We start from the raw sequence: 25,703 nt of genomic DNA, 5'->3' as shown, positions 1-25,703 counted from the left end.
CCTGCAGTATGCACTGAATTTTGGCTAATCAGGGCTATTGTGGACTAGAGATTGGAGGGCATTCTGGAGCCCCAAGGCCCTTATAGAGAATTACCTGCCAGCGGCACCTCCTCTGGTGATAACCCTTTGACTTAGATCGCTTAATATAACTTCTCTTCTCTGTAAGCCAGTACAGGTCAGACTAGCCCACTATGATTACCCAACTGGTGCAAGCACATGAGAAGGAAAAATATTGCAAGATGCTACTTTTGTGCATTTAAGTTTGTAGAAAAAAGGGCATGTTCTATCGTGGTGTTTGAGAAATAATTGTGAGATCATGTAATTAAATGTAATGCTTTCACCCATTGTAGTGCAGCCTCTTCTGCAGAGCAACTTAGCTGTTTAAAAGTATGCAGCTCCTGCATAAGCGCTTAGGATACTCGGTGTATCTTAATAGAAACTACAAGCGTCATTTACATTGACAGAATGTGATTTCTGTTTGGCCCGGACATCAAGGTTAAAACCCCTGCTCCTGGGAAAAGTGCCTTGGGATTCCTAAGGGATCACAAACAGTCGGGACCCCAGTTTTTACATCTCCAATACACAGCACCTCCGCTAGTAGAGGCTGGAGCATTGTTTCACTACAGACTCTGAGGGAAGAGAGCCCCTTTCTCTATCACTGGCACGACTTACAGCAGCACCTCGATGTCCCCTGGGAGGTTCCCAGTCAAACGCTAATCATGTCTGGCTTAGTTTGAGAGAGAACTGGCTTGCAGCCTGAGATGCTATGGCAGCAGAGCACAGAAGAGAAAACTGACTGAGAGCCTCTGTAACCTTAGGGTGATGTCTGGTTTGGCCTTTAGGAGGCGAACAACAAGGAATTTAGGCGCTGGAAAAGAGCAGCAGAGATCCTGTAACTCTGCAGGCTTGCAGAGCAATGTTGGGCACTGCAGGAATATGCACGAGGCAGTTCATCTCCTGCAGTGTTTGTAACTCTGGTGCCCCTTGTTTTGCAGGACAGTGAGCATGGATCAAACCTGAATCGGAAGATGGACAGTCTGGGCAGCAACCATTCCATCCCAAGTATGTCTGTGAGCACAGGCAGTCAGAGCAGCAGTGTGAACAGCATGCAGGAAGTCATGGATGAGAGCAGCCCTGAACTGGTCATGATGCATGACGACGAGAGCACAATTAATTCCACGTCCTCCGTGGTGCACAAGAAGGTATGTTCTCCAGGGCTCTTTGCAGCTTCAGGCAGCCGCTTCTGTCCCTCAGGTGGGTTCAGGTTCCTTAAGGCCCAACCCAGCAGTGTGTAGTGAGTGCCCTCGCTAACCTGCTGCGAGAGCAGGAGGCTCAGCAGACTCCGGTGGGATCGAGCTCTTTGTGGTGTTTCTCTTCTGGCTTTTGCAATTAAATGATCTTTGAAAATAATCATAAAAAGCTGTTGCTGTGACGGCACTGTCGAAAGCCAGCCGTCGAGCAGGTAGGTTCCCTGCATGCTTCCTCACCCAGCTCTGCATGGGCCCCTTCATCCTTGCCTGCAGCACCTCTTAGGCTTCCGATCCTCATTCTCCTCTGAGCAGTCGTGCCACATTGTGTGTTGTGGGTTGAAGTGGCTGCATCTACTAAGGTACCACTTAGCAGTCATGGTTTGTGACCAAAGTCTGAGTTGTACTTGGCTCCTCCCTCTGGACGGGAGCTTAGCACACTGAAGCACTCCTGCGAGGTAAGTTTTGAAGCAAAATTCCACTCCGTCCTGCTCTTTCATTGTCTCTTTCACGGATTATCTGCTCTGCTTATTAGAGTGGCAGCTACAGAGGTGAAGTCATCTGGATACAGGCCAGGCGCTAACCCTGCACTTGCCATTCAGAGTTAACTTTTACATACCCCTGGTAGTGTCCGCAAATGATGGACAGTACAATCGAGGTGGTTGCTGTAACTGTGTGTACAAAGAGTGTAAAAGTATATATGGGGATGTTCTGCAGCTAGAGAAGCTAACATCCCACAGTACAGTGCTACAGTAGAAGGGGGAATTTCTCACTGGCACGATAACAGCAAAGCCTAGTTTTAACCATTTAAATGCTTATTCTTCTAAACAAGCTTGTCTAAAAAAATAAAACTGCAGTTTGTCATTGAAAATGTCAGCACCTGCAATTTAAGACTTTTCTCGTGTGCACTCAGTTGGACCTTCAAGCAATAAATTATAATGTATATTTATAAAGGTACTGATAGGGAAGTACCATAATTTAGTTCTAAGCTAAAGGGTACTCCCAGATTTACCTTCTCAAATATGCTGGAAACCCCACCTTCAGCATTCACCGCTGTTTCCTTAAAAAAGGTTAAGTGTGAAACACCAGTTCACATATTCCCCCTAATGGAGGGAAGAAGATGCTCCAGAGGCTTTATGCTGTCCCTGGTCGTAGCTGGAGCTTTCTCTCATTCTATGTAGGTTTCAGAAATTAAATATTTTTATTCTTTCTTGTTATGCATTTGTATGTATTGCCAAGATATACAAGATACACTTTGAGGGGGGATGATGTGGATGTTTGTTTTCATAGGTTACAATGATTTTACTGGCTTGTAAATGTCACTACAGCTCATGAAAATAAAACGTGTGCAGCTCCTATCAGACACGAATTGCATTTATTTTATAGGAATGGAGTAGCTCTTCATTTTAAGAATAAAGTTTAATTTTGTAGTAATTTTACAACACTTCCTGTGTATAAATACAGGATGATAGGTAGGGTTATGGTCTAGTTTTTCAGGATTTGTGTACAGCTGTCAATGTCCGGTGCGGAGTATCTTCCATCTCAAGTAATGCCAATGAGAATTTGGTGCCTAACTCCTTAGACCTTTTGAAAATTCCCACTATACCTCTTGGCTTACATGCAGTGTTGATGCAGTGCTCATGACTGAAGACATGTATATTACTGGTGACACGGATATGATGGGTATATTTGTTGGCCGGGAGAATATTCTTGCATAAATTCATTGTTGCACTCTGCATGTACACATCACTCCCACTCTATGAAATTAACATCTGAGACACCAACTAGCTGAGTGTGTTTCTTTTCTCAGAGCTTTACAAGTGAAGGAGGAGGCCTGGGCACTCATTCATATTTGTGATTTAAGGCACTCTTGCCCACTTGTAGATCACTGAAAATATAAGTGTTCTTAGGCTAATTGTCCTTTTTGTATAGTGGTTATTAAAAAATCAACATTTGCCATCAGTTACCACAGCACATATTCTGAGAAAATCACTATTCTCCCCCTATACTTACAATATGATAGATCTCTGGTAACATCTGGCAAATGTTAACTTTTTATTGTCTTCTATCATATCTGCGTATACAGGAAAATGCAGAGTATATATATAGGTATGCAGTACAACATATTACATTAAAGTTATATTTTATATGTATTTTACCAGTATTTTATTAGTTTGGTGATAGCGATTCTCACATCTAGCTATATTTTGTTATAAATGCACATGCCTGCTAATAAAAGCTAACTGCAGAGGTTAAAACATAGAAATTAAATTAAAATAGGCTTTATACGTGTGTATTTACAGTATTTGAAGATAGACATTTTAGTTTCTTAAAGTTTCCTCCTTTTGAAAAGTTTGCTAGTGAAAGTTTGAGACCTCCTGTTAGCTTAGTGCCCATATTAATCATGTCTCTGTATAATCTGTGCTCTAAAGTATTCCACACCAACTTGTGTTTCTACTGGCTGTTGAAAAAGTACCATGGGAACAATAGGTTGTTAGTGTCACTCAGGAGCCTTAACCACTCACAAGTCATGATGAGCTCAGGTCCAGTTAAAATGAAGTCTTCATCTTCAGTTTAACCAACTTCTAAAGCAAAAGAAAGAAATACTGATTTAAAATAAGTCTCTGAGCTTGATCTGGCCATCATCTAGTCTCACTTAACTCACATGCTTTCACGCAATGGATTTGACCCTTATCAAAACAAGTGCCATGTGCATTTTTGATGCTCTGTAAATGATTATTAATAATAATGCCATCTTATGTATCTGAAAGCTATTAAAACATCACAAGCTAGCAAAATTACATAAGGATGCTAATGTTTTAAATAAATCCATCTTAAAATATTATAAACCTATCAATCTTTTCTCACACACATTCCACTTAAAAGTTTATAATAATTTAGTGGTGTCATGAAAACTACAGATCCCATCATGCAGTTCTCCTTCCTGATCTGAGAGGCCAGTCTGGATAGGAACTGCAACTGATTCCATTTTATGTAAATTAGAGGCAGGCCTTGGGTTCTTGGCAAGACACCAATGAAGTTCTTGGTTGAGCAAAGTTTGTGTGCCCCTGGCAAAGATTCTAAGCCTCACAGTTGTTACTAGCTATTTTGAATTCTAAGTGAAGCATAAGAAGCAGGCCAAACGCCTTGCACTGGCATTTTCACCTCTATTAGACAGTCGTAGATTTTTTAAAATGAAGAAATGGAGCATGCTTTCTGGCCAAAAATAAATGAAATGACCTTGTGTTTCTCATCTAGCTGCTCTGGTTATAGTAACTCTTGGTACTTGTGGGTAATTCACTCACGCCATATAACATTTGTGAACATAATTAAGCTCTGCAGGGAGAAGGTGTGTCCCAAGCCCTTCCTAGGGACATAATCTCTGACGGAGAATTAAAGCCCTTGGCTGTCATAGCATCTATGCTTATGTTTAGAATAAAGGCCACTTGAGCTCATCTGTTAAAAGTCCAGCAGAGCAAGACTGAGTTTGTAGATGGGAGTGTAGGGGAAGGCTGCCTCTCTCGAGACAGGGTGGGTAGTTCTTCATATCAACTCTGAGCCAGTTGTCACAGCTGGTACCAACAGAGCCAATGACATGTAAATGGGCTAGAGTGGCAGGCAGCTGCACGCTTTCCACAGCCTCCCTTTCCTGAATCACATTGCAGCTGTAGGACCTCCTGAGGGACCAGTCTGCTGATCTAGTGACCAACACCACATTTCTTAAAAGAAGCCCAGTTGTCTATCATGTCTCCATCCAGCTCCCACAAGCTACCTGGGAGCTTTCCTTCCCAGGGTGACTGTCCAAGTGTTTGCCTCTCTGTATGCTGTGTTAATCTGGCTAGTGTAATGGAGAGGCATCTCACTAATTTACTAGCGGAAACGTGGATCAACCTCTCTTTAGAGAGAGCATTGGGTAACTACTTCTCTAGCCAAAAATCATGTTACTTTTGGATCTACATTCCCCTGGTCATCTCCCTTTGGAAGTGGATTCAGTCACTCACTCAAGTTACGAATTGCAGGCAAAGTGACCTCTCTAGTGCAGACCAAACAGTTGTATCTTGAAGGGGGCAGAAATTGTGCCAGTTGCACTCTGAATTCGCTCTATGCTTCTAAAGCCACATGACCCAGGAACAACAAAGCCCAAATACCATCAGTGGGTGCTTGGAGGACAGAATGTTGTTTCCTTCCTTATGGCATCCAGATACTTGCTGTGTGCATTAGAAATGCGAAGTGTTGGTCAGGTTTGATTTGTCCATCCTACATAACCATTTGCATGGTACTCCAGAGATGCTCTCTTCTACTCGTTTGGACTTCTGAATAATGCTAGCTAGGGATGGCATTTGAGAATTGCCGCCTTAGGGTTTAATCAGCAGTTACAGTTGCCTTTATTTTATAGGGAGGAATAGATGCTGGCGCCATCGTAAACATAAAGCACTGAAACCCATTGCAGTAATGGCATCAGGAAGCATGACGACGTTCCAAATGCCACTTTCAGCATAAAACATGTTGCCTGTGGCAGTAACTCTTCATAGCCAGACAGAGCATATGGTGTGTTCCCTTTCGGCATTAGCAGCAAGGGGAAATTTTTGGTACATTAATATTTACCAGGGTGCTGTTCAGCAGCATATCCGCGCCCTTCCTTTTTGGCTTACACACATAATAGATGACTTATTGTCAATCACGCCATCAAACTGACCCTGCAGTCGTGTGTCTTATAGTGTCTTGGTAGACATTGTCCTAGCTAAATATGCCAAGACAGGATTTGGAGCACTTCCTTGGGAGATTACATCACAATAGTTCAGCTAGATTGGGTGTAATGAGAACAGCATTTTTACTGCAAATAAAGGTGTAGTCTTTGGGGGGCGGGGGGGTTGTTTTTTTTAAGTATCACATTCCACATTGTTGTTTTGTTCAACCACAGTGAAGAGCTGCTAGTGGTGTGCTGCTACCAACATTAAGCACTTAGTGTTTCTTCATAATATTATTTGTCTGGTGAAACCTTTAGGATGTCAGCTTGTAAATAAATACCCATTTGTATAAAACATTTTTAAAACAAGAGATCTGAAAGGAGAACATTCATCGTTAAGCCCCACAAACCAAATCGACTCCTCTTTTCTCTGCCCATTGTCCACCTACCTGTTGCAACTTTCCAAATCATTCCCTACAAATGACAACGAAATATGTTGTATAGACATGACTCCTCTCTGCTCCATGATGTGTGTGTGGCATCCTGGCTGGGTCCAGTGACGGGGGGGATACTGGGTGCACAGCCGGTGTATGTAGAGTGGATGGATATATAGGGGTATGTTGCCCTACAGGCTGAGGCTTCTGATTTACCCCTGGAGAACGAGTAAGATCTCTGGGATTTTCCTTCTGGTTGGGAAGGATGAGTGGGGACTTTTGGAGGTTCTGGCTGCGTGTGGAGCAAAAGATGTCGTTACTTGCCCACCAGCCTTGAATGATTCCAAGCATTGGTATCAACGTGGAGTCTTTGCCAAAGGGACTCTTGTTGAACTGTGACCCTACTTGCAGGTTGTTGATGCATCCAATGTGTTGTGCTCAACTGAATGGGGTGGGGTTCATTGTTATATTCCTTCCCCCTTTGAATTCTGGGAAATGGAGGAGGTTATCACAGTTCTGTTGTATGTTCCCTTTAGGGTCCTAAGCCTGGTTAGTTCAGTAACACTCCCTTTCCTATTTGTGTCTAGAAGGCTGGCAGTTCTCCTGGTCTATGGGATGCTGTTGTCCAGGTAGTATCTGTCCTCTTGAACTGTTTGAGGGGAATTTGCTTGCTGTGCAACTGCTTGTTTCCCCTAGCCTCACTCAAGATACAAAATGTCAGTGAATGCTCTTTTGCAAAGGAAAGCTTGGGAATTTAGCTTCTTGCTGATCAAATGTGATAGCGTTGATGCAGTTTTTCTACGTATATGAATTTCTCCAATCAAATGTCTTAGCTAAGATCATGGAGACTTTTCTCTAATGTTGTGTTGCCTAGATTCTTTGCACTTAAATATATCTGCTTCACCTTTCACAGAATTGCATGGGCAACAATGATTTTATGTACTGAAACACTTAAGGCAAGCTGTGGGTCTGCTCATGTTCCCATCAAAATCCAAGGCAAAATTCTCATTGACTTCAATGTGAACAGGCTCAAACCATATATACTTAATATGTTGAGTTCACCCTTGTTTATAACTTGCTCATCCCCAGCTGTTGCTAGCTTCTGCTCTGCAGATATTTTGAGCATGTGTGCGAAGGTTGTTTCAAAAGTGTGTCCTGGTCCATGCAGCTGTGACTAATGCTCTTGGGCATGGGTCAGTTTATTTAAAAAAAAAACAAAAAACCCAATTAAGCTAATTCTCATGCGTGTGGTCAGGAAAAAACTTGATCAGACTTTGTGATCAGAGCATTTTGGGGGGGGGATATTATTAGCACAATACACTCAGTAATCTGAGTGCTGTGAATATGGAGATGTCCTTAGAATGTTGCGCTAGTGTAGTGGGTTAGCTTTTAAAGATTGTTTTTCAATGAGCAGAGAGGAGGAAGGATGATCTTGGGTTGATAGCTCTGGACTGGGACTCTGGAGATTGGCATTCAGTTCCTTATGCTGCCTGTGGGACCTTGGGCAAGTCAATTCACCTCTCAGTGCTTCAGGTTCCAATCTATAAAGTGGGGACGATAGTACCTTACTGCCTCACAGGTGTGCTGCGTGAATAGTCGTCATTGCGTATAAGGTGTGCAGATGCTATGGTGATGGGAACCGTATAAATAGCTAGATAGAGCCTGTTTGAACCCAGTTATGTGCCTTATGCTGTCCAAGTCAACAATATTTAGGCCTGGATAGACCCAGATCCAAACTTGCCCAAACTTTGGAGAGTTTGGATCCAATGGTCTGATTGTAGAGGTTGGCCTGAGATGCCAAGTTTGGCTCCTAACATCTTCAAAGACCCATACAACGGGGCTTGGAACCAGGTTCCAGATTGGACCCATGTCTGCTGAAAACTCATAGATGTTGCTCAGGCTATTGTCAGAAAGGAAGCAATAGATGGAACCTACAGACACCCATTCTTTGTGCTTGTAGCTAGACCTCTCTCTCAGGAGCTGTTGGCTTCACCGCCCAGTGTATGCTTCACTGGCAGAGGGAGAATGGGGTCCTCATGTCTCATTTGTCTTAACTCCTTTTACCTATTTGGTGCTAGCTGTTACTGCTACAAAAATGTCACCCATTGGTCTTGACAGCTATAAAGATTGGATGTGTATTTTTTCTGGCCAACCTGATAAATTTCTCTGTGTGTGTTGCCCTGTTAGCTTACCCAGGGTTGCTGGAGATTTTGCATGAGGCAGAAGACCCGAACCCTGACTCAGGGATTCCAAGGACAGTCATTGGGCTTTTGTCTACACCAGGTTCTCCAGCCATTAAATTTTCCATTCTTTTTGTGTGCTTGATTACAAATTAACTGCCACGTACCTCAACTACATCCAAAAAAGGCCCTGTTGAAAGATTTTGTTGTTCACCTCTTGCAGACTGTTCTCTGGGCTGCCCTAAGATGCTGCTGCACATAAGTCAGTGGAAGTTGCACATGAAGATGTGAGGACACACCCTTGATACTCAACCCCTTAGAGAATCCAAGGGGTCTCACCCGCCTATTTTGTATGGAGGAAAATTAAAACTAATGAAAGTGTCAAAGAGAAGGCATCATTTCAGGCTGTCTTGTGGAAAATGGAAAGGAGGTTTCACCCCCGGCCACTCACTCTTGTCCCTCTTTCCTAGGTTGGTCATTGCAGTGTAGAGAACTCCAGAAGTCCTCCGTAATCTACTTCTAAAAATGTTCCATACTAGGATTCCAGAAGATTTATTTTTAGTGGCTCGTCCATCTGCTTGGAACACTGTTGCCTATCCTATCAATAATGTCTTTTACAGAGCCCCTGATCACCCAGAACATTCTGATCCTACAAAGCTTCATAGATTGATATTTTCCCAATAGACCCACAAGAACCTAATTAGCTGAAAAATATTCTTGAAATTTAAATATTTAATTGTGATATTTCAGTAAAGACTGGGATCTAAGCTTTAGCTTCATTCAGGTATGTATATACATTTTAGACCCTCCTCCCTCTCTAATGCACACACAGCTGAAAGCTAAAATTCAGACTAGTTTCAAATATGGCTGCTCTCTAACCTTACGGAGTGTTTGCCTCTGTTAAAAGTAATCGGAAGCCTACAAAATGTCCAGCATCGGGGTGACAAAAATACAAAATAAAATAAAATTTTTCTAACAGTCCACAGACTTTCCATTTCTAGAAGAGACTTCCTTTTATTAATCTTTCTCTCTTTGCCCACTCTCCAATTTTTAAACCTTCCCTGTCCCCACCTGATTTAGGGGTGGCAGGTTGTTTAGCGTCTTCTCTCTTGCCTTGAGGGAAGATGCTAAAAATACAAGGACCATTGTAAATTCTGTTTCTTGACAACCCTGGCTATTCCTCCCACCCTGCCCAAAGCTCAAATGTGAGATGTAGCGGAGAGTGCAAAATCCCAAAATGGGGGACACAAGAAAAACTATTGGCTCTCAGCACCTTAAAATGGTGTGTGGTTCACATCTGGCTATATCCATTTCCTATATCCTTTACTTTTCTGCTACATATTGTTCACAATATAGAAAGTCCATGAATTTGGGTAAAATGGTGATAAATATGGTTCTAAAATAAAGTCTGTGTGAGAGAGATGTTCCTAGGAGGCAAGGAAGAAGCATGTCAAGACACACCTTGTCTGCACTAAGAGTTTTTTCATAGTTTCGTACTAGTAGTACTGACTGGTGGGAATACTAGTGAAGACCAGCCAGTAACTGTGGTTTCTAATCTTGCTCAGCCGTGGTCTAGAGGACAGGATGGCTATGAAGTCAGGGGCCATCTGCAGTGTTGCCTTTACCGAGTGTTCAAAAAATAATGAATCAGGCCTCTGAAAATCAGGAGATTTTTTTTAAAAATTAGTTTGTGGATCTTTTTATTTGCCTTCTGGTATGAGGGCCTTTATGAGTCCCGTTTTCAACCTTTACTCTATAGCCACAAGGTCTAGAAACTGTTTTTTTTAACGAAAACAGAGATTCTCATGTAATTGACTTCAGGAGCTGGGGCTTTAAGAAAATACCAAAGGACAAGAGTTGGCAACTCTGTCTGCTCCAGAGCTTCCAGCTGTGCTAGGTCCTTTGACTCTGCACTGGTGAGAGCAGCAGCTGGAATTCTTTGGCAAGATGTCCAGTGTACGCTGGACATGGCTGGGCTGACCCGGGAACACAGTTTGCAAATACTTTTCCCTTTTAGAAGTCACCTTTATAGCCATTTCTCTTAACAAGTCAACCGTCATGGACTTTCACAGGCCTGTCTGGAGAGGGCATGGATTTTGAGCGATCGACAGAATGCTGCTTTTTGTTACAACACTTAAATGCATGGTATTTCAGCTGCAAAATCACTAGTTCTTAAGCCTTTGACAACTAGAGAGTGAGAGATTTCAGAGAAGACCATTTGTGGTAAACCTATGAGCTGTCTCTTTAAATAATAAAAAAAAACAAAAAAAAAAAAAACCCTTTGCGAGGCTGTGGAGAGAAAGTGCTAGAACTGTGCACGATCATGACTGGAAAGCAGGATCCCTGAGTGGTCACTGAGTCTTCCCAGCACAAGATAGGGAAGCTGATCTCTGCAAGCCTGCAATGTTTTTAGGCAGAATGATCCTTCTTCAGAGCAGCTAGCAGACAAAAAGATCAAATTAAGGAGAAAGCAAATCTTGAAAGGGAATGAGGCAAAATCTTGCTCCTGTGTTAAAAGGGAACGGCATCCTCCTGGCTAGACATGGAAATCACATTTTTAAAGGGATTATTTGGTTGCAGCGCTTTAAGCAAACCTTTGTGAAGAGTCTGATTGCTCTGCATTGCTTTGTGCTTTTGCTTCATTTTTTTGCACATATGTAATTCTGGAGGTTAAAAAAAAAAATTCTGCCAGGGATTCAGAAGGCATCCCACTAGCGATCAGCTGACATTCTTAACTGAAGGCTGCAATGTGTTGCTTATTCATTTTGGACTGTGGGAGCTGCAGGGGCTAGCAGAGAGCTAAACTATGCCTTTCAAACACCAGTGCTTGTGCAGAAAGAGGGGTGAGAAAGAGGCAGCCGGTGAGGAAAGAGCACAGCTGGACTTTCTCCTTGTTTTTATCCATTTCTGCAGGATCATGTATTTATAAGGGATGAGGTGGGCCACAGGGATCACAGGCCTGAGCTGCGGCCTACCCAGTCAGTCCAGAATCAGGCCCTCCACTACCGGAACCGAGAGCGCTTTGCCACAATCAAATCAGCATCTTTGGTAAGCAAACACCACCCCCCCCACCACCCCCAGTCTTCCTCTCTGTCTCTTTGGTTGGGAAGAGGGTTAAGAATTTTCTTCTCGCCCATTTTTCTTTTTGTTGGCATAGCAACTAGATATTGCACAGAAAGAGGTGTGTGTGAGAGAGAGAGAGAGAAATGTAAAAAAATCCATGCTGGGTGTGTTTCTAGCCTATGTAAAATCAAACACATTTATGGGTGAAGTTGATTTCCTCTCTGATTTTTTCTGTATTGCATCTCTCTCTTTTGTTAGTGGTGACTACTAGTAGGAGACTAATCGGTGTGCATGCATATATATTTATTTGCACGTGTATAGGTAATAGGTTTTGTTTTTTGAACAGAAAAAATCCAAGTGCTGATATATTTAATCATTTAAAAAATGAGACCATTATCTCCCAGGGATGAATTGCTGGCTACATATGGCTCGTTGATTTATTTATTTCAAGCAACTGTATTTACTGCATTTTTTCCCCATTCAAACCCATAAACATCGCCTGGCTCCAATAAATGAGGATTTACAGCAGCCTGTGGGCTTATGAAGAGAGGAGAAGGGGTTGACAGGATCTGGCAGCATTTGTACTATTGCAAATGTGATCGTGTAGATGGCTTTGTAGTAGCAAAAGGGGTGTGTGCTGGAAGAGTTAGTTTCCTTGCCTCCTCCACCATCTCTCTGTCTCTCTCATACACATAGCCTGAAATCAGCAGCAGCAGCCTTCCGAGAGGGAGAGAGAGATGGCATAAGCAAGAAACAGGGTCCTAAACTGAAAATAAATTGAAATATTAAATATTTCAGCCGAACTGACATTGGAGGTCACATGGGTAGGAAGATTTACAAAGTATCCAGTGTCTGGCAATTGCATTTGCTGCCTATTATGACGTCATCGTAGGCCAACCCAGAAATTACAATGGGTAACCCTCCCCCTTTTTGTTTGAGTGTGTATCTGAATGATTCCCCCTTCCCCATCACCACCATTTGATGATTCCCCTCCACAACCCCAGCCTGTGTGTGTGTGTTAACCTTAGGTTAAAGCCTGGGCAGTGGGAATATTAATATTGTTTGTGCTGCTGAAACCAAAAATGAAGCAGTGGAATTCAGATCACTACCATTCCTGTTTTTGGCCTGCATCTAGGGCAGTGAGTTTCTTTTCCCAGGTGTGCTTCTGAGTAACACACGCTCTGATTGTTCCCCCCCAAATTCAAAGGGTGACCTAGAAACCTGTGCATTAGAGGTCTTTGTACCAGCATTCCTGACCCAACAGGGACCTGAGATACCCTACACCCTTTCTCTGATATTCTCGTGCTGGGGACTGTCTGTTTTTGTAGACTGTACAGTGCCAAGCAATTGTCTGAACTGAACTCATAGGAAACCCTCTTTCCAGTCAAGTTGGAGTCGGGGGACAAACGATAAACTACTCAACATGTCATGGTACAAGCCAAAAAAAAAACCTCCATACATATACTGGCATCTTGCTGGCTGATATCTTTTACCCGCCATAGAAGGCTCCTCACTACCTTAACTCCAACACCAGAGGGCATAATTCCTGTTTTCTTTCACCTTGTAATTCTCCAGGGGTTCTATTCCTTTGCCTCAGTACTTCAGTGAATTCTGCTATCAACAAGTTATCCCATGGCGATGGAGGATTTTTGAGAGCCATCTGCCAGCCAGTAGAGGGTGCTCATGTGAAGATGAAATGCCTTGTCCAGACAGCCCATTGAACTCCTGTGCTCAGGGCAGCTTACATCCCAAGGTCACTCCTAAACCCCACTTCATGGCAGCCTCCTCTGGGGCTGATACTGTGTGCACTGGGTCTTCGGGATACTTGGATTTGCTAAAGCTTCTCAGCCTACGTGACCAAATCCCCATATAGTTAAAGGGGTTGTGAGGCTGAGTAGGGAACTTTCTTTTTTCCTGTCATTTACACGGAGCACGTTCCTGAGGCAAAGTACGTTTGAGGTCATGCTGGGCTGGTTTGGAGTTCACATGAGTGCAGCCATGCATGCGCACCATGGTGTCTTCTGGCAAGAGTGAATAGGAGACTGATGATACCTACCGGTTAAATCCATTCAGTATATCAACCAGCACCACTCTCTTCTTAGGTGAAGCGTGGGATTTTCTTTCATCCATATGCTTCCATCCTTCCGCTTCCAGTGTCTGTATCTGAGAACACCTCCCTGTCCTTTCTTATGCCAGGAATGAAGTGGAATGACAGGAAAGCAACATACAGTAGCAGCTCATGTAAAGGTTTTGTTGTTCCTCCCTTATCCGAATACAAAGGAAAAGATTAAAACGGTTTCCCCATAAAAACCCGTCGGGGGTAGAGGGGATGTAGTTGCATGTGTGGGTATTACAATCTTTTGTGTATGTTTTATTTCACTTTATAATGGGAATACTTGTTTTCTTTCAGTTCGGTTATATCAGTGGCTTTTCCCCCTTTGATTCAAAGACCTCATTTATGTAACTCTTTTGTGGTTATATGCCACTACAGTTGCAGTTAATAATTCTGTGGAGTTGGGAGGATTCATAACTCATCCTCACTCCGATCTGTTTTAGGGTGCGCGTACAGAGGGAAAGCTCAGAATTGCCAGAAGGGGGTTGGTTACTTAGTGAGCATCAGGTGGGAGATTTCTAGCATCCCTGCAACCAGCCATTCAGATCTCAAAGGTTCTCCATTCTTCTAGTTGATTTTCACTCTGTTGCTTCCATACGGTATCTTAAGGTATCCTGTCTTCCCTACATGGACGTTAGATCCCATGGCATTGGCATCTTCTAAAATAAGAGCAGATTTGATTGCTCCCCCCACCCCAGGCCACTCCCCATTGCTATCCATCAGTTGCTTTCTTTGGGTTCTGCCCCCCAACCCCTGAAGAGTTATGCAGTTGTGAGAGAAATAATGACTATTTCATAAAGGCCATGGACTGCTCTGATGTTAGTAGTGATCTCTTGGGATGAAAACATCTGTGTAAATATGCGTTGTTTTGTTTGGGTGAAAAATCATCTTCCAATGAGACTCCCTCAAAACTCCCAGCCTGACAGATGGACAGCACTGTAGATAGAATGCATTCTGCTCTGGGGAGGGAGGGGGATGTATTGCAGAATCGCTGTCCCAGCTGGTTGAATTCAGGAACAATATCTGTGATCTCTGAACCTTCAGGCTCTCCCTGGTCTGACTTTGCTGTAGTGCAGGCCCTCAGAGGACATGAGTGTCTCTAAAAGGGCGCTGTCGGTTTGAAATGTAGTCCATTTCCAAACATTAGTTAAAAGTCCTTTTAGGTAGTTCATCTACCCCTGAATCCATGATAAATGTTATGGTTATACAGTCACACTTTCCCATTGATTTTAAATGTGGTTTTTTGCCCTGTTTCTGCATGGGAGCACCACACAAACAATAGAGAAACGGACTGACTTTATAGGAGGAACAGTGAAATGGACTACCCACAAAGTGCTGCTCGAGGCACAAAGGAAACAAGCTGTGAAAACAGAAATTTTTTTTTTTCTAATCTCTTTCAGAGACAGTGATCTTAGGTATTTTTTGTAAGAATAGTAGGTAAAAATTATTCAGGCAAGAATGTGATGTGCCTTTTAAGGAGGATTTTAGTCCTCTTCTGGAACTGAGGTTCTCAGATTTGTTCATAGTGTGGACCGCTATTTAACAGTGTATCTCAAGAGCCGCCTTCTTTCTCATTGTTTATGATTCAGACCATTTGCAATTCCGTCACATCCCTGTGGCAACAGGGGCCATCACTTACATGGGACAGCAAGGAGAATGCGTTCCATGTGCTTTTTGTTGATTTTAATGCAATATAGGAGGTGTCAGCCTTGTGTGCCCTGCCACTTCTCCACAGATAATGAACCACATGTTTTGCACATCACCAGTGGTCCACAGGCCACAATTCAAGAACCTCCGCTCTGGAGCTTGGAAAACCCCAGTTTCCCTCACCTGGAAAGAATGCAGGACATGCTGCATCTTGATCACAAAGGTCAGGCAGCATCCACCCTGAAAAGGAAGTTGGTCAAATCCATGCATTTAGAGACAGGATGGGGTTGGATGACGGTAACAATATTGTTTGATTTTATTTATTTATTTTGGGCTCAACCCCTTTTTCTGAGGACCTACCACACTTTTGGGTGCCTACCTTCATAGTTGTTCACTTAATATGGGTTTTTTGAGACGATGGCCTCTGGTGCCTAAAATCCTAGAGTGTTAGTGACAGTAGCAATGTGGATTCAACTGAAGGCTGCCTTATTCTGTTTGGAATCAAAATGCAGACAAGGGAATCTTGTATTCTCGCTCTGGGACCTTAAAGTCCTTAGGCATCTGGTACATGAAGGCAGTGTTCTATGGGTCTGCCCACTGAAATAACATCAGGCCAGTTGGATTCCAAATACAGACATGTCTATTTTAATTAATATACTGTTCTCTGGGTCTGTTGAAAATCTATGGCATTCTATCCACATGGTGTGTGTTTCTCTTGACAGAATCACCTGACTGATAGTACCTCAACCCCTGCCTACAAAGTCTTCAGTTGATACTATTGTCTTCTCATAGTCCTTTTTCTCATTGTAAAAGACTGGGCATCTTTTCTTGAAACACCCCGCCTCCCCCTTTGCTATCAGGGGCTGATATTTCTGGAAGATGGTTATGTTGATTCTGGTTGCTCATCTCACCTGGATGTGAAATATGGGCATGGCTCTCTGGGGAGAGGATATGGTGTGCAGGCTGAGTAGTGTGTAGGGAGGAATCCAAGTAATAGCTAGAGCTGGGGAGGAGGGTTGAGCTAAACTTTCTTACTGTTAATAAAACCAAATCTCAGGGAGGATGAGTTTGAATTCTGCATAATGTGTAGGGTGGTTGGGAGCAGGCTGGAAAAGACACCTGGTTACACATCCCTTAACCATACTAAAAATGGGGAACAAATAAGCCTTGGTAAAAGCTGTTGTATTTTATTCAGCCATTCAATTCTGTAGCTGTCCTAACTGTTTAGTATGTTTATTTCAACACAGAACTTTAACAACTTCTAGTATGTTTGGCTTTAAAGTATTCTGACATTTTCTGATCACCTGGGAAATAATTTTGCAGTGAACAAATCAGTCGTCTTCCCTTATCCATTATAATCTGTGGGATTCTGTTGTTCATAAAGTACTTTAATGTCCTTGTATAGTCAAGGGCGCCATTAACATGTTGTGATAGTGCTTCCTCACTGTTCTCATGATTTTGTGTCATTAACATCGGACTGACCTTCACCCCCATCGTATCCATTTGAAGACTGTCACTCATCATGCCATAGTTGGTTTCGCTTCCTACTGCCGGTGTGCAAGTGTATGATCAGTCTAGTTAACTTCAGAGTAATGTCCTTCGATCCTTGATGTAAAGAGGAGATGTTTATTTCTCTTGCACATGGTTGGCTTTAACACAGCCACAAGTTCTCCCTGGGAATCGAGCCTTATTTAGACAGAAAATGGATGGTCTAGGTGGATACATTCTTCTGAATTAACTGCATGTTTCTTTTTTTTTTTTTTCCTGCATTGGTAGAGGTTGCCCATTTTGTGCCATAAATTCCATTGTTCTTATCAACAGTTATTCTGGGCCTTTGACTCCAGTTTTACTGATGGTTCATTATTCCATACTGCTAGCTGTTCTCAGCCCACAACAGGGTAACGGCCTTTCAGCACTCTTCCTATCCTCCATCCAGAGCTGCTTTTCATATCCCACTGCAGAACAAAACTCTACAGCCCCGGTAGATGGTTTGACTGGGATGAATTTGAGCACGCAGCCACCATGATTTCACTCTACAGAGCCAATACTGTTGTTCCCAATGGCATCTCAGCTGTCTTGTCAAACTTGTGCCGTTTTATTGCTTTAGATGGTTTTGTTGATTGCTGCTTCTTGCCAGCTAGTTGTCTTAAAATGCTGGACTGGCCAATGAGTGTTTAATAACCAAAAGCATCTGTTGTTAAAATACAAGCCATCCAATGGCCCATGATACACCCATCCTAAGTCAGTGCTCAGCTGTTGCTTCTTAACACCTTCTAGCAGCTGTGATGATGCAGTGCCTTCCACTTCTCCCTCTGTGGATGCTGTGGTCACTGCTTAGCTACCCACAGAGCCTGGGGTCCCCCAAACTGCAGAGAAAGTTGCCATTGTGCATGAGAATAAGGGTGGTTTTGTACAGTTTCTGTAGTCTCCGTTAAAGGTCTGAGCACCATTTGCTTCTTGCTCCATCTGTGGAGCGAGTGTGGAGTGCAAGCCTGCTGCAGGGATCAGAGACTGTAGCCCTTGTGCCATTCATGCCAGGCCCAGCGTTCGCCCCTAGCCACTACCTGTGAATAGCAGCAGGGAGTGAGATGGTGGTTTTGTTAGGCAAGCCTATGGTCCTGTCTTTTGACCAAGATGAAGATGGTTGTGGTCTGTGTGACAATGGTCTCCTTTGAACTGGGAGCATTGCAACTGGTATTTTCTCCTTAAAATTCCGGGCATAACTGAAGCTCTTACCTCTCCTTCACACGCCTGCACTTGAAGCACAGAAATCAATGTGCACCCTGTGAGTTTTTCAGCTGAACAGTGTTTGTAATCTGCTTAGACCGTATGATCCACCTTGTTAATACTGTTCGCTTATGGAACAGTGTGCCCTTGTGTTTGGAACACTGGGCCCAATGGGCGGGATCGCTCTTTAAAGAGCGTGCTGTACCCAGCGCCTCCTTTCTGTGTGTGCCACTCATGGGAACCTGAGAGCAGGGAGATCTGCCTGTGTGTGTGGATTGTCAATAGAATCCACTGGAAGCAGAAAATAACATTGGCAAGCACTTTTTGAACATCGTTCAGGAACAACCCATAAGGAAGAATGTAAGGCTATTGCAGTCGCTGGGGGGGAGATAAAAATCGAGGGGTAGAGAGTCCTTATGGGATGGAAACCAGGTGTAACATATAAGATGCAGATGTAGATGGCCAGATGCAGGGTTTCCACCATGACTTTTAGTGAAAGGAGGCTGTGGGCCAGCAGTCTCAAGGTGAACCCGCAGTGGTTCAAGTGGTTCAAGGGGGCAATTTAATAATGAAAAGTGCTGACCTGGTTTGTTCTGGTGTTACTCTAGGTTAGATTGCAGGTAGGGGAAGGGAATGGATGGGTGGGGGTATTATAAAAGTGAGCCCCCCTCCAGAGCTCTGGGAGGGAGCCTGGAATGAGGCAGCTCCTCCTAGGAAAGGAGCATTTAATAAGGGATAGAAGCCAAGGAGTTTTGTTTCTCCCCCCCATGTCATGACCATTTTATGAACCCTGCCCAAGAGGGACTCTGTAGGTCTTAGTGCTGCCTTTGTTTCCAAGTGCTCTGTGGGGTTCCCTAACCTGATCAGCGAGCTGCCTGCCCCTCTCCTGCATAAGTGGCTGGGCGTTTCCTGCAAGGAACAGGGCACTTTCCGTTACTGAATGGGCACTGAAACCCCTGACTAATGCGGGAAAATCCGGCTGGGCACCCGAGGCGAGAGGCGTTCCCGGTCTGTGGGACTCCTCGGTGTCGGGCCGTTTGACGTTAGACAGTAGCTGCCGCGGTAAAACCTTGGAGCAGCGTTCCCGGTGAGCCCGTGTGTGGGTGCTGGGAGTTTGCTTAGCGGGTAAGTAGCTGTGAAGGGAAGACTTGCCTGCCCAGGGAGCTTCTAATGCCTTTTTTCCTTCTCAATGACATCAGGTTACAAGACAGATCCATGAGCATGAGCAGGAGAACGAGTTGCGGGAACAGATGTCAGGTTACAAGCGGATGCGGCGCCAGCACCAGAAGCAGCTGATCGCCCTGGAGAACAAGTTGAAGGCCGAGATGGACGAGCACCGCCTCAAGCTGCAGAAGGAGGTGGAGACCCATGCCAACAACTCGTCCATTGAGCTGGAGAAGCTGGCCAAGAAGCAAGTGGCTATCATGGAGAAGGAGGTCAGTAATTCAATGAATTACCTATCTGGGCCAGGAGACTGAACAGGAAAGTATTGCAAGTGATCTCCAGGGAAAGACTGTTCAACCATATCTAAAACATGTACTTTGGGAGCTGCAAGTGGCTACTGTCTGAGGGTGCTTTGGTAGCTTTTTACCCTAACCAGCTGGATCTCAGTCTAGTTCCTAATGGACGGGTGTCCCCAATCACCAGTTGGCAGTGACTAGTAACATGGCTGGCATTCCCAGAATTGGCCCTGAAGACTGAACTGCCCTCATAGCCCTAGACGTGGTGGTTCTAGGTCATGGGATGATACATGTTAATTGGGTAGGGTAAAGAAGTTTGCACTGTCCTAGCCTTGAGAATGAACAATTTCACATTCGATTTTGGTGGAGGAGACAGGAAACACGAAGAAATTCCTAAATGTGTATGTGGGTGGTAAAATTTTTACAATTAAACTTCCATGTGGTTGAATACTGATGGGCTAAGACCTTGCTCCGCAGGGTTTGAGTGGCTGAATGCACAATTACAGATTGCTCGGTGATAGACTTTGTGCGCTCACTCACTCATGCTCTCTCTCTCAGGCAAAGGCGACTGCAGCGGATGAGAAGAAATTCCAGCAACAGATTTTGGCTCAGCAGAAGAAAGACTTGGCGACCTTTTTAGAAAGTCAGAAGAAGCAGTACAAGCTTTGCAAGGAAAAGATTAAAGAGGTAAGAACCACCACATTTCAAAGAGGTTTGGAGCAAGTATGGTCCAAGCTTTGCTTTTGATAAATTTGGGCCTGCATAGTGATTTAATGCCCATTACGCACGGCGATCTAAATTCAGATTGCTAACTCCTCGGGCTTTCAGGAACTGGGGGAGCCTGGCAGTGTTCCAGAGTGATTTGCTAATAGTCTCAGTAGCAGCAGCTGACTACAGGCAGGTGAATCTCCACAAAGCAGGATCTTTAACCCTGAAAGTCATAGGGAAAAGGAGCGGTCCTGGAGAATTCCCACCGGCATCCATCACAGAGCACCCACGTGGCCATCAGCTTTATTTAAACCATTGATAAGGCACCTGCCAGTCATCATCAGCGTGCCCAACAATTACCAATACAAAATCAAAGCCAATAAATGGCCTGCCTGTATATACCGCCAGTCCCACCCCAAACCACATGCATAAAGGCAGGCACCACACCAGGTCAAAGGGACCAGTTAGCATAAAGCGCAGGGAGAAAAAGGATAGCAAAGGAGGAGCAGGAGAAGAGCCTCATTCAGGATGTGAATCAGCAAAGTACTTGAGCATGTACTTAAGTACTTTGCTGAATGTGTGCTTAAGAAAATACAGACAAGGAGAAGTCTGCAGAAATGAGCAGGCTTTTGCCTCAGTGCTCCAAAGGCGGCCAGCAGGACTGTTGTCCTCGGAGTGTTCCCTGTCCAAAGAGCCTGGCCTGACATAGTCCTGCTTCCAGCCTCAACTTATTAATGCCCTTTAAGGTGCAATGGTTTATCTGTGATGAGCTGACTGACCCAAGGAATCTCCAGAACCGCGTCCCGCCTTGCATGCTAAGGCTAAACAACATCATGTCAGCCACCCAGGCACTGACTGATGTATAAGGGGGAGTTGCCTACTCCTGATCAGAAAATAAACCAACTACGTCCCTACCCCCAGGAAGGAAAAATGCCTGAGACACCCCTGGTATAATTCTGTATCCAGATGCCCTTGAGGCTGTGGCCAACACGCTCTGCAGCCTGGACTGGGGGCCCATTTGGCACCACTATAATGTTGCTCATTAAATGACTGGGTTCCTGGTGTTGCCACAAGGACTGTTTTGCTATTCCCCATCTCTTAGCAGAGCTGAACACACATCACGCTCCTTGGGGGGACCGTGCCCAGACAGTGACTCTAATCAGCCCTCAGGGGTGTCTGAGAACAAGCAGGCTAGCCTGTCTCCATCCCATCTAGCCTATCTTCACTGAGCTGTAACACTTGGTTGAAATTCAAACAGAGAAAACCTTCCCCAAATATCCTGTTTTCAAGGGGTGTTACACCATTAAATCAGTGGAAACTCTTCAAAAAAAAAAAAGTGTATTTTGAAAAAGTGTTTCACTGAAAACTGCAGCTCAGATAGCCTTTAATGCAAGTACACTAACTGTCCAAACTGTGCTGTTCTTCTTGTGGCTTGCCTTGCAAGTCTATTTTAGTACATGACATAATGTGCATTTACATGGCAACTTGCAGTTGGGAATCAAAAGCACTTTGCAAACCTTTCCTTTATTAAACTTGCTACGAAAAACCTTGTGTGTGGGGGTGAGGGGATAGATAGATATATCATCTTCATTTTGCAGCTGAGGAAACTAAGACATAGAAGGGTTAAATGACTTACCCAGGGTCACAGGACAAATCAGTAGCAGAGCTGGGAATTGAACCCAGGAGTCCTACCCATTCTCTTCCTGGAGTGCTCTTTAGCAATCCCTTTGGATGCCATCACATCGTGTTCTTATCATTGCTCTCTATAACCCCATAGATGTTTGCCCTGACAGTAATTTTAGTTTTCCTCTTTCTGATCCCCCTGGAGTCAGTGTATAATAGTTCAGCTAGAGAGGGGGATCCTGTGAACCCCAGGGTTCCACTCTTGCCATACTCCGCAGAGCTTTGTAATACATTTGTGCTTGAGAAACCGGCCAAAAGGTCTCCAAGCAAGCCAGGCTTGGAGGACCTCCAAGCAAGTCAGGGTTGGAAGGGACCTCAGGAAGTCATCTAGTCCAACTCCCTGCTCAAAGCAGGACCGATCCCCAACTAAATCATCCCAGCCAGGGCTTTGCCTAGGCTGAAAGGCACTTACAGGAGTACAGTGTGTTGTTAAGCAGGTAAAGGGTAGGGCAGAGTCATGTGAGGGTACCACTACCATCTGGCTCCAGAGGGCTCGTGTGGGCATCACCTAGATAGGCAGGTTGGTCCTAAGAAGCGACTGGTTTCTTGATTATTTATGTGTGCGCACACGCGCCCAGGAGATGAACGAGGACCACAGCACGCCGAAAAAGGAGAAGCAAGAGCGAATCTCCAAACACAAAGAGAATCTGCAGCACACGCAGGCCGAAGAGGAGGCCCATCTACTCAGCCAGCAGAGGCTCTACTACGACAAAAACTGCCGCTTCTTCAGGCGGAAAACCATGATTAAGAGGCACGAGATGGAGCAGCAGAACATTCGGGAGGTACGTCACTCTTTAACGTTTGGCGCTGTTTCACTCTCACTTGCTGGACTGTTTGATTAGTTCGTTCTTCGCTGTGGTGTTCAGGGCTGTAAAGCAGTGGTTCTAGAAGCGGGGGGGCGGGCGTATGGCTGACTGGTGGTTCGTGGAGCTCTTGCTAGTTCCCTGGTACTGGCTTTTCCCGTTTCTAATTACTAAATGGCATAAAGAGCTAAAAAGACGTGTAACGTTCTGGCTGTTAATGTTCCAAGTAAGCAACTGCTGTAGTGGCAACAAGGCTCCTCTTCCTGGTGCGGGCAGCTCCAAGGGAAGATACTGAGTTTGGTCGTCAGGCTCTCAGGTGGAAGACGTCTCCTTGGCATGGGATTTGTTGGGTGACCCCACTGGGCTTCTCTGGCAGGAGACCCGAGAGAGTCAGCTGCCGTGTGTACCAGCCTCGTTAAGGGTATCCCTGGGAGAAGTCTGTGATACACACGGTAGCGTCATGTGACTCTGTTGGATTTGTTATGAACAGTCAAATGGCTAGAAGTAGATGTTACTCCCATAGACAGCATTAAAAGAATATTAAAGCTGCAAAGTCAAGCACTCAAAAGTTAGAAATGGCACTATTAAGATTGCCTGTACAACCTTAATGTAACCCCCTCATGCGTATGCAATATTATGATGGTATGTGATCATGTCATTCAAAACTATTTATTCCACAGGACCACTGCCTCATTCAGTGCACAGACTGGACCTGCTCTGGGATTAATCAGTATTCTGTGCTAAAGGAGGATGTTGATTCTATCCCTGCCTCTGCCAGAGAGTTCCTATGTGATACTGGGCACAGGTCACTTACACCCAGCTTTTCATAGGTGGTCATTAACTGTGTGTTCCTCATTTTCTGGGTGCCTGACTTGAGACCCGAGGGTCTGATTTGCAGAAGTGTGGAGCTCACAGCTGCAACGGAAATGAAGGGAAGCTGTGCTTGGAACGTAGGAAGTGCTATATAATGCAAAGCACTTCGAAAAATCAGGTCCTGGGCATCTCCAAAAGTTAGTGGATGCCTCAGTTCCCCTCCTGTAAAATGCAGGGACCAATAGCACTGGCTCCTTCTCTCACGGGGGTTTTGTGAAGGTTGGCTGATGTTTGTGAAGCACTCATTTGAGCATCGTAGAGAAGCCCATGAGGAAATTAAAAATCCTGCCTTCCGAGCAGGGATTGAATAGTGTGGTGTAAATAAGGCCTGGGACCACGCACTGAACAACAAGACGACAAACTCATTAAGTGAGCACCGTCCATCCTGTGCACTGAAAGAGGGAAGGGTCCTATGGAAAATAGTACATCATCATGTAATGAAAGACTGTATCATCATGCAGCTGCTCAAGTGGGCAGAGTTCAGCTTGCACAAGCATTTCCTAGCTGTTGAGTGCCTGACTTTGTAAGCCTGATGTTCTTGTGACAGAGTATTTCTTGTGCGAGATTTCCTCGGGTTTTCAAAAAGCCAACTGAAAAAACAAATTCCATTGTGTGGCAGCGTCTTGACATGGATCAGCAGCAGCGTTGGAACATGCAGATGCACAGCACAGACCTCTGCCGCTTGACTAATCGAGTAACGGAGAGCAGGAGTAGCTTGTCCTCCTCTGTGGACTGGCACTAGTGGGGAACGGGACAGGTTGCCAGTGGGTTTCACAAGTATTTGCTGGCAGCAGAATGGTGAGACATGGAACACTTCAGCCCAGGTGGCTAAAGGTTGACTATAAGCAACTGAAAACAGGTTCTTGTAACAGGAAGTGTCAGGCTGTCACGCACAGGTTGGGAGACATAGAGACATAAATCTGTATCTACACAGATACACATGCAGGCCAGGATTTTCATCAGCGACTGGTAATTTTGGGTGCCTTGATTGTTGGGTGTCCCACGGGAGTTGCCTTAAAAACAGCTTGATCTGCAGAAGGAAAGTGCTTAAACCCTCGTGAAAATCAGGCCCCTTTGTGGGACACCCAAAATCAGGACTTGTTTTTGAAAAGCTTGGCCATGACCTTTGAACGGAACGCCCGTGATCAGTGCGGTTTTTGTTCCATGGCAAGGGCAAAGCAATGTGTGTAAAATGGGGCCTCTCCTTTCATTCTGGACTGGCTGGCACGAGAGCCCAGAACTGGGGGAGGGGTTCAATCCATTTGTTTCTGGTGAGTCTTTTACGAGGGTTCCAGGTGCAGATTTTTGACACACAACATCTCTGATTCCAGGGCCTGAAGTACTGAGTGCTTGAAATCCACTGGATCCCTTTGGATAAGAGGGTGAAAGGGCATCAGTATCTCAGAGAGTCTGGCTAGTGACCTAGGCCATCAGATGCAGTTCAGTTAAATGTAGGCATTGCATACTTGGCAGTACTGATTCCCTGCCAGAGATGAACCATGGCTCTGAACCTGCTTTTCTATTCCTAGCTTAAAGCTGTCACAGTTGCTACCCCAAAGGCGGGTCTGTGCTATGGACTGGTTTACCTGTGTTCATTAGGGATGTGATTTTTTTTTTTTTTACTGATGTAGTTATAGTGGTATATATGCCCTAGTGAACAGTTTCACCAGTATAGCTTATTTCACTTTTTGAACTGGAATGAGTTATGCTGGCATAGACCTCATCTGGAATGCTGTGGGCAGTCCTAGTCTCCAATGTTTAAGAAATTAATTCAAACTGGAACAGGTGCAGAGAAGGGCTACTAGTATGATCAGAGGAAAGGAGAACCTAGCTAACAAGAGAAGACTTAAGGAGCTGACTCAAAGAGCTTGGCTTGCTTAGCCTAACCAAATGAAAGCTGTGGGGAGATATGATTGCTCTCCATAAATACATCAGAGGGATAAATACCAGAAGGGAGAGGAGTTATTTAAGTTAAGTGCCAATGCTGACAAGAACAAATGGATATAAACTGGCCATCAACAAACTTAGGCTTAAGTTCTGGAACACCTTCCAAGGGGAGCAGTAGGTGCAAAATCCTA

At 44.5% G+C, this 25,703-nt stretch overlaps 1 protein-coding gene across 2 annotated transcripts in view; it reads left to right on the top strand.

Moving 5' to 3' along the window:
* Nucleotides 1–25,703, top strand: part of TAOK3 (TAO kinase 3) — a 143,359-nt gene that overhangs the window by 110,562 nt on the left and 7,094 nt on the right. For both annotated transcript variants that reach the window (XM_084648870.1, XM_084648871.1), the window contains exons 13-17: nucleotides 996–1,202; nucleotides 11,462–11,596; nucleotides 19,298–19,534; nucleotides 20,117–20,245; nucleotides 22,528–22,731. In XM_084648870.1, the coding sequence (XP_084504996.1) occupies nucleotides 996–1,202; nucleotides 11,462–11,596; nucleotides 19,298–19,534; nucleotides 20,117–20,245; nucleotides 22,528–22,731 (912 nt within the window). The remainder of the gene's footprint in view (nucleotides 1–995; nucleotides 1,203–11,461; nucleotides 11,597–19,297; nucleotides 19,535–20,116; nucleotides 20,246–22,527; nucleotides 22,732–25,703) is intronic.

This window comes from Lepidochelys olivacea, assembly GCF_965140295.1.
Source record: "Lepidochelys olivacea isolate rLepOli2 genome assembly, chromosome: 15".
In the NCBI taxonomy this organism is placed as follows: domain Eukaryota; kingdom Metazoa; phylum Chordata; order Testudines; family Cheloniidae; genus Lepidochelys; species Lepidochelys olivacea.
Note: the sequence above shows the minus strand (reverse complement) of the source record. Positions and strands in the feature narration are given on the sequence as shown.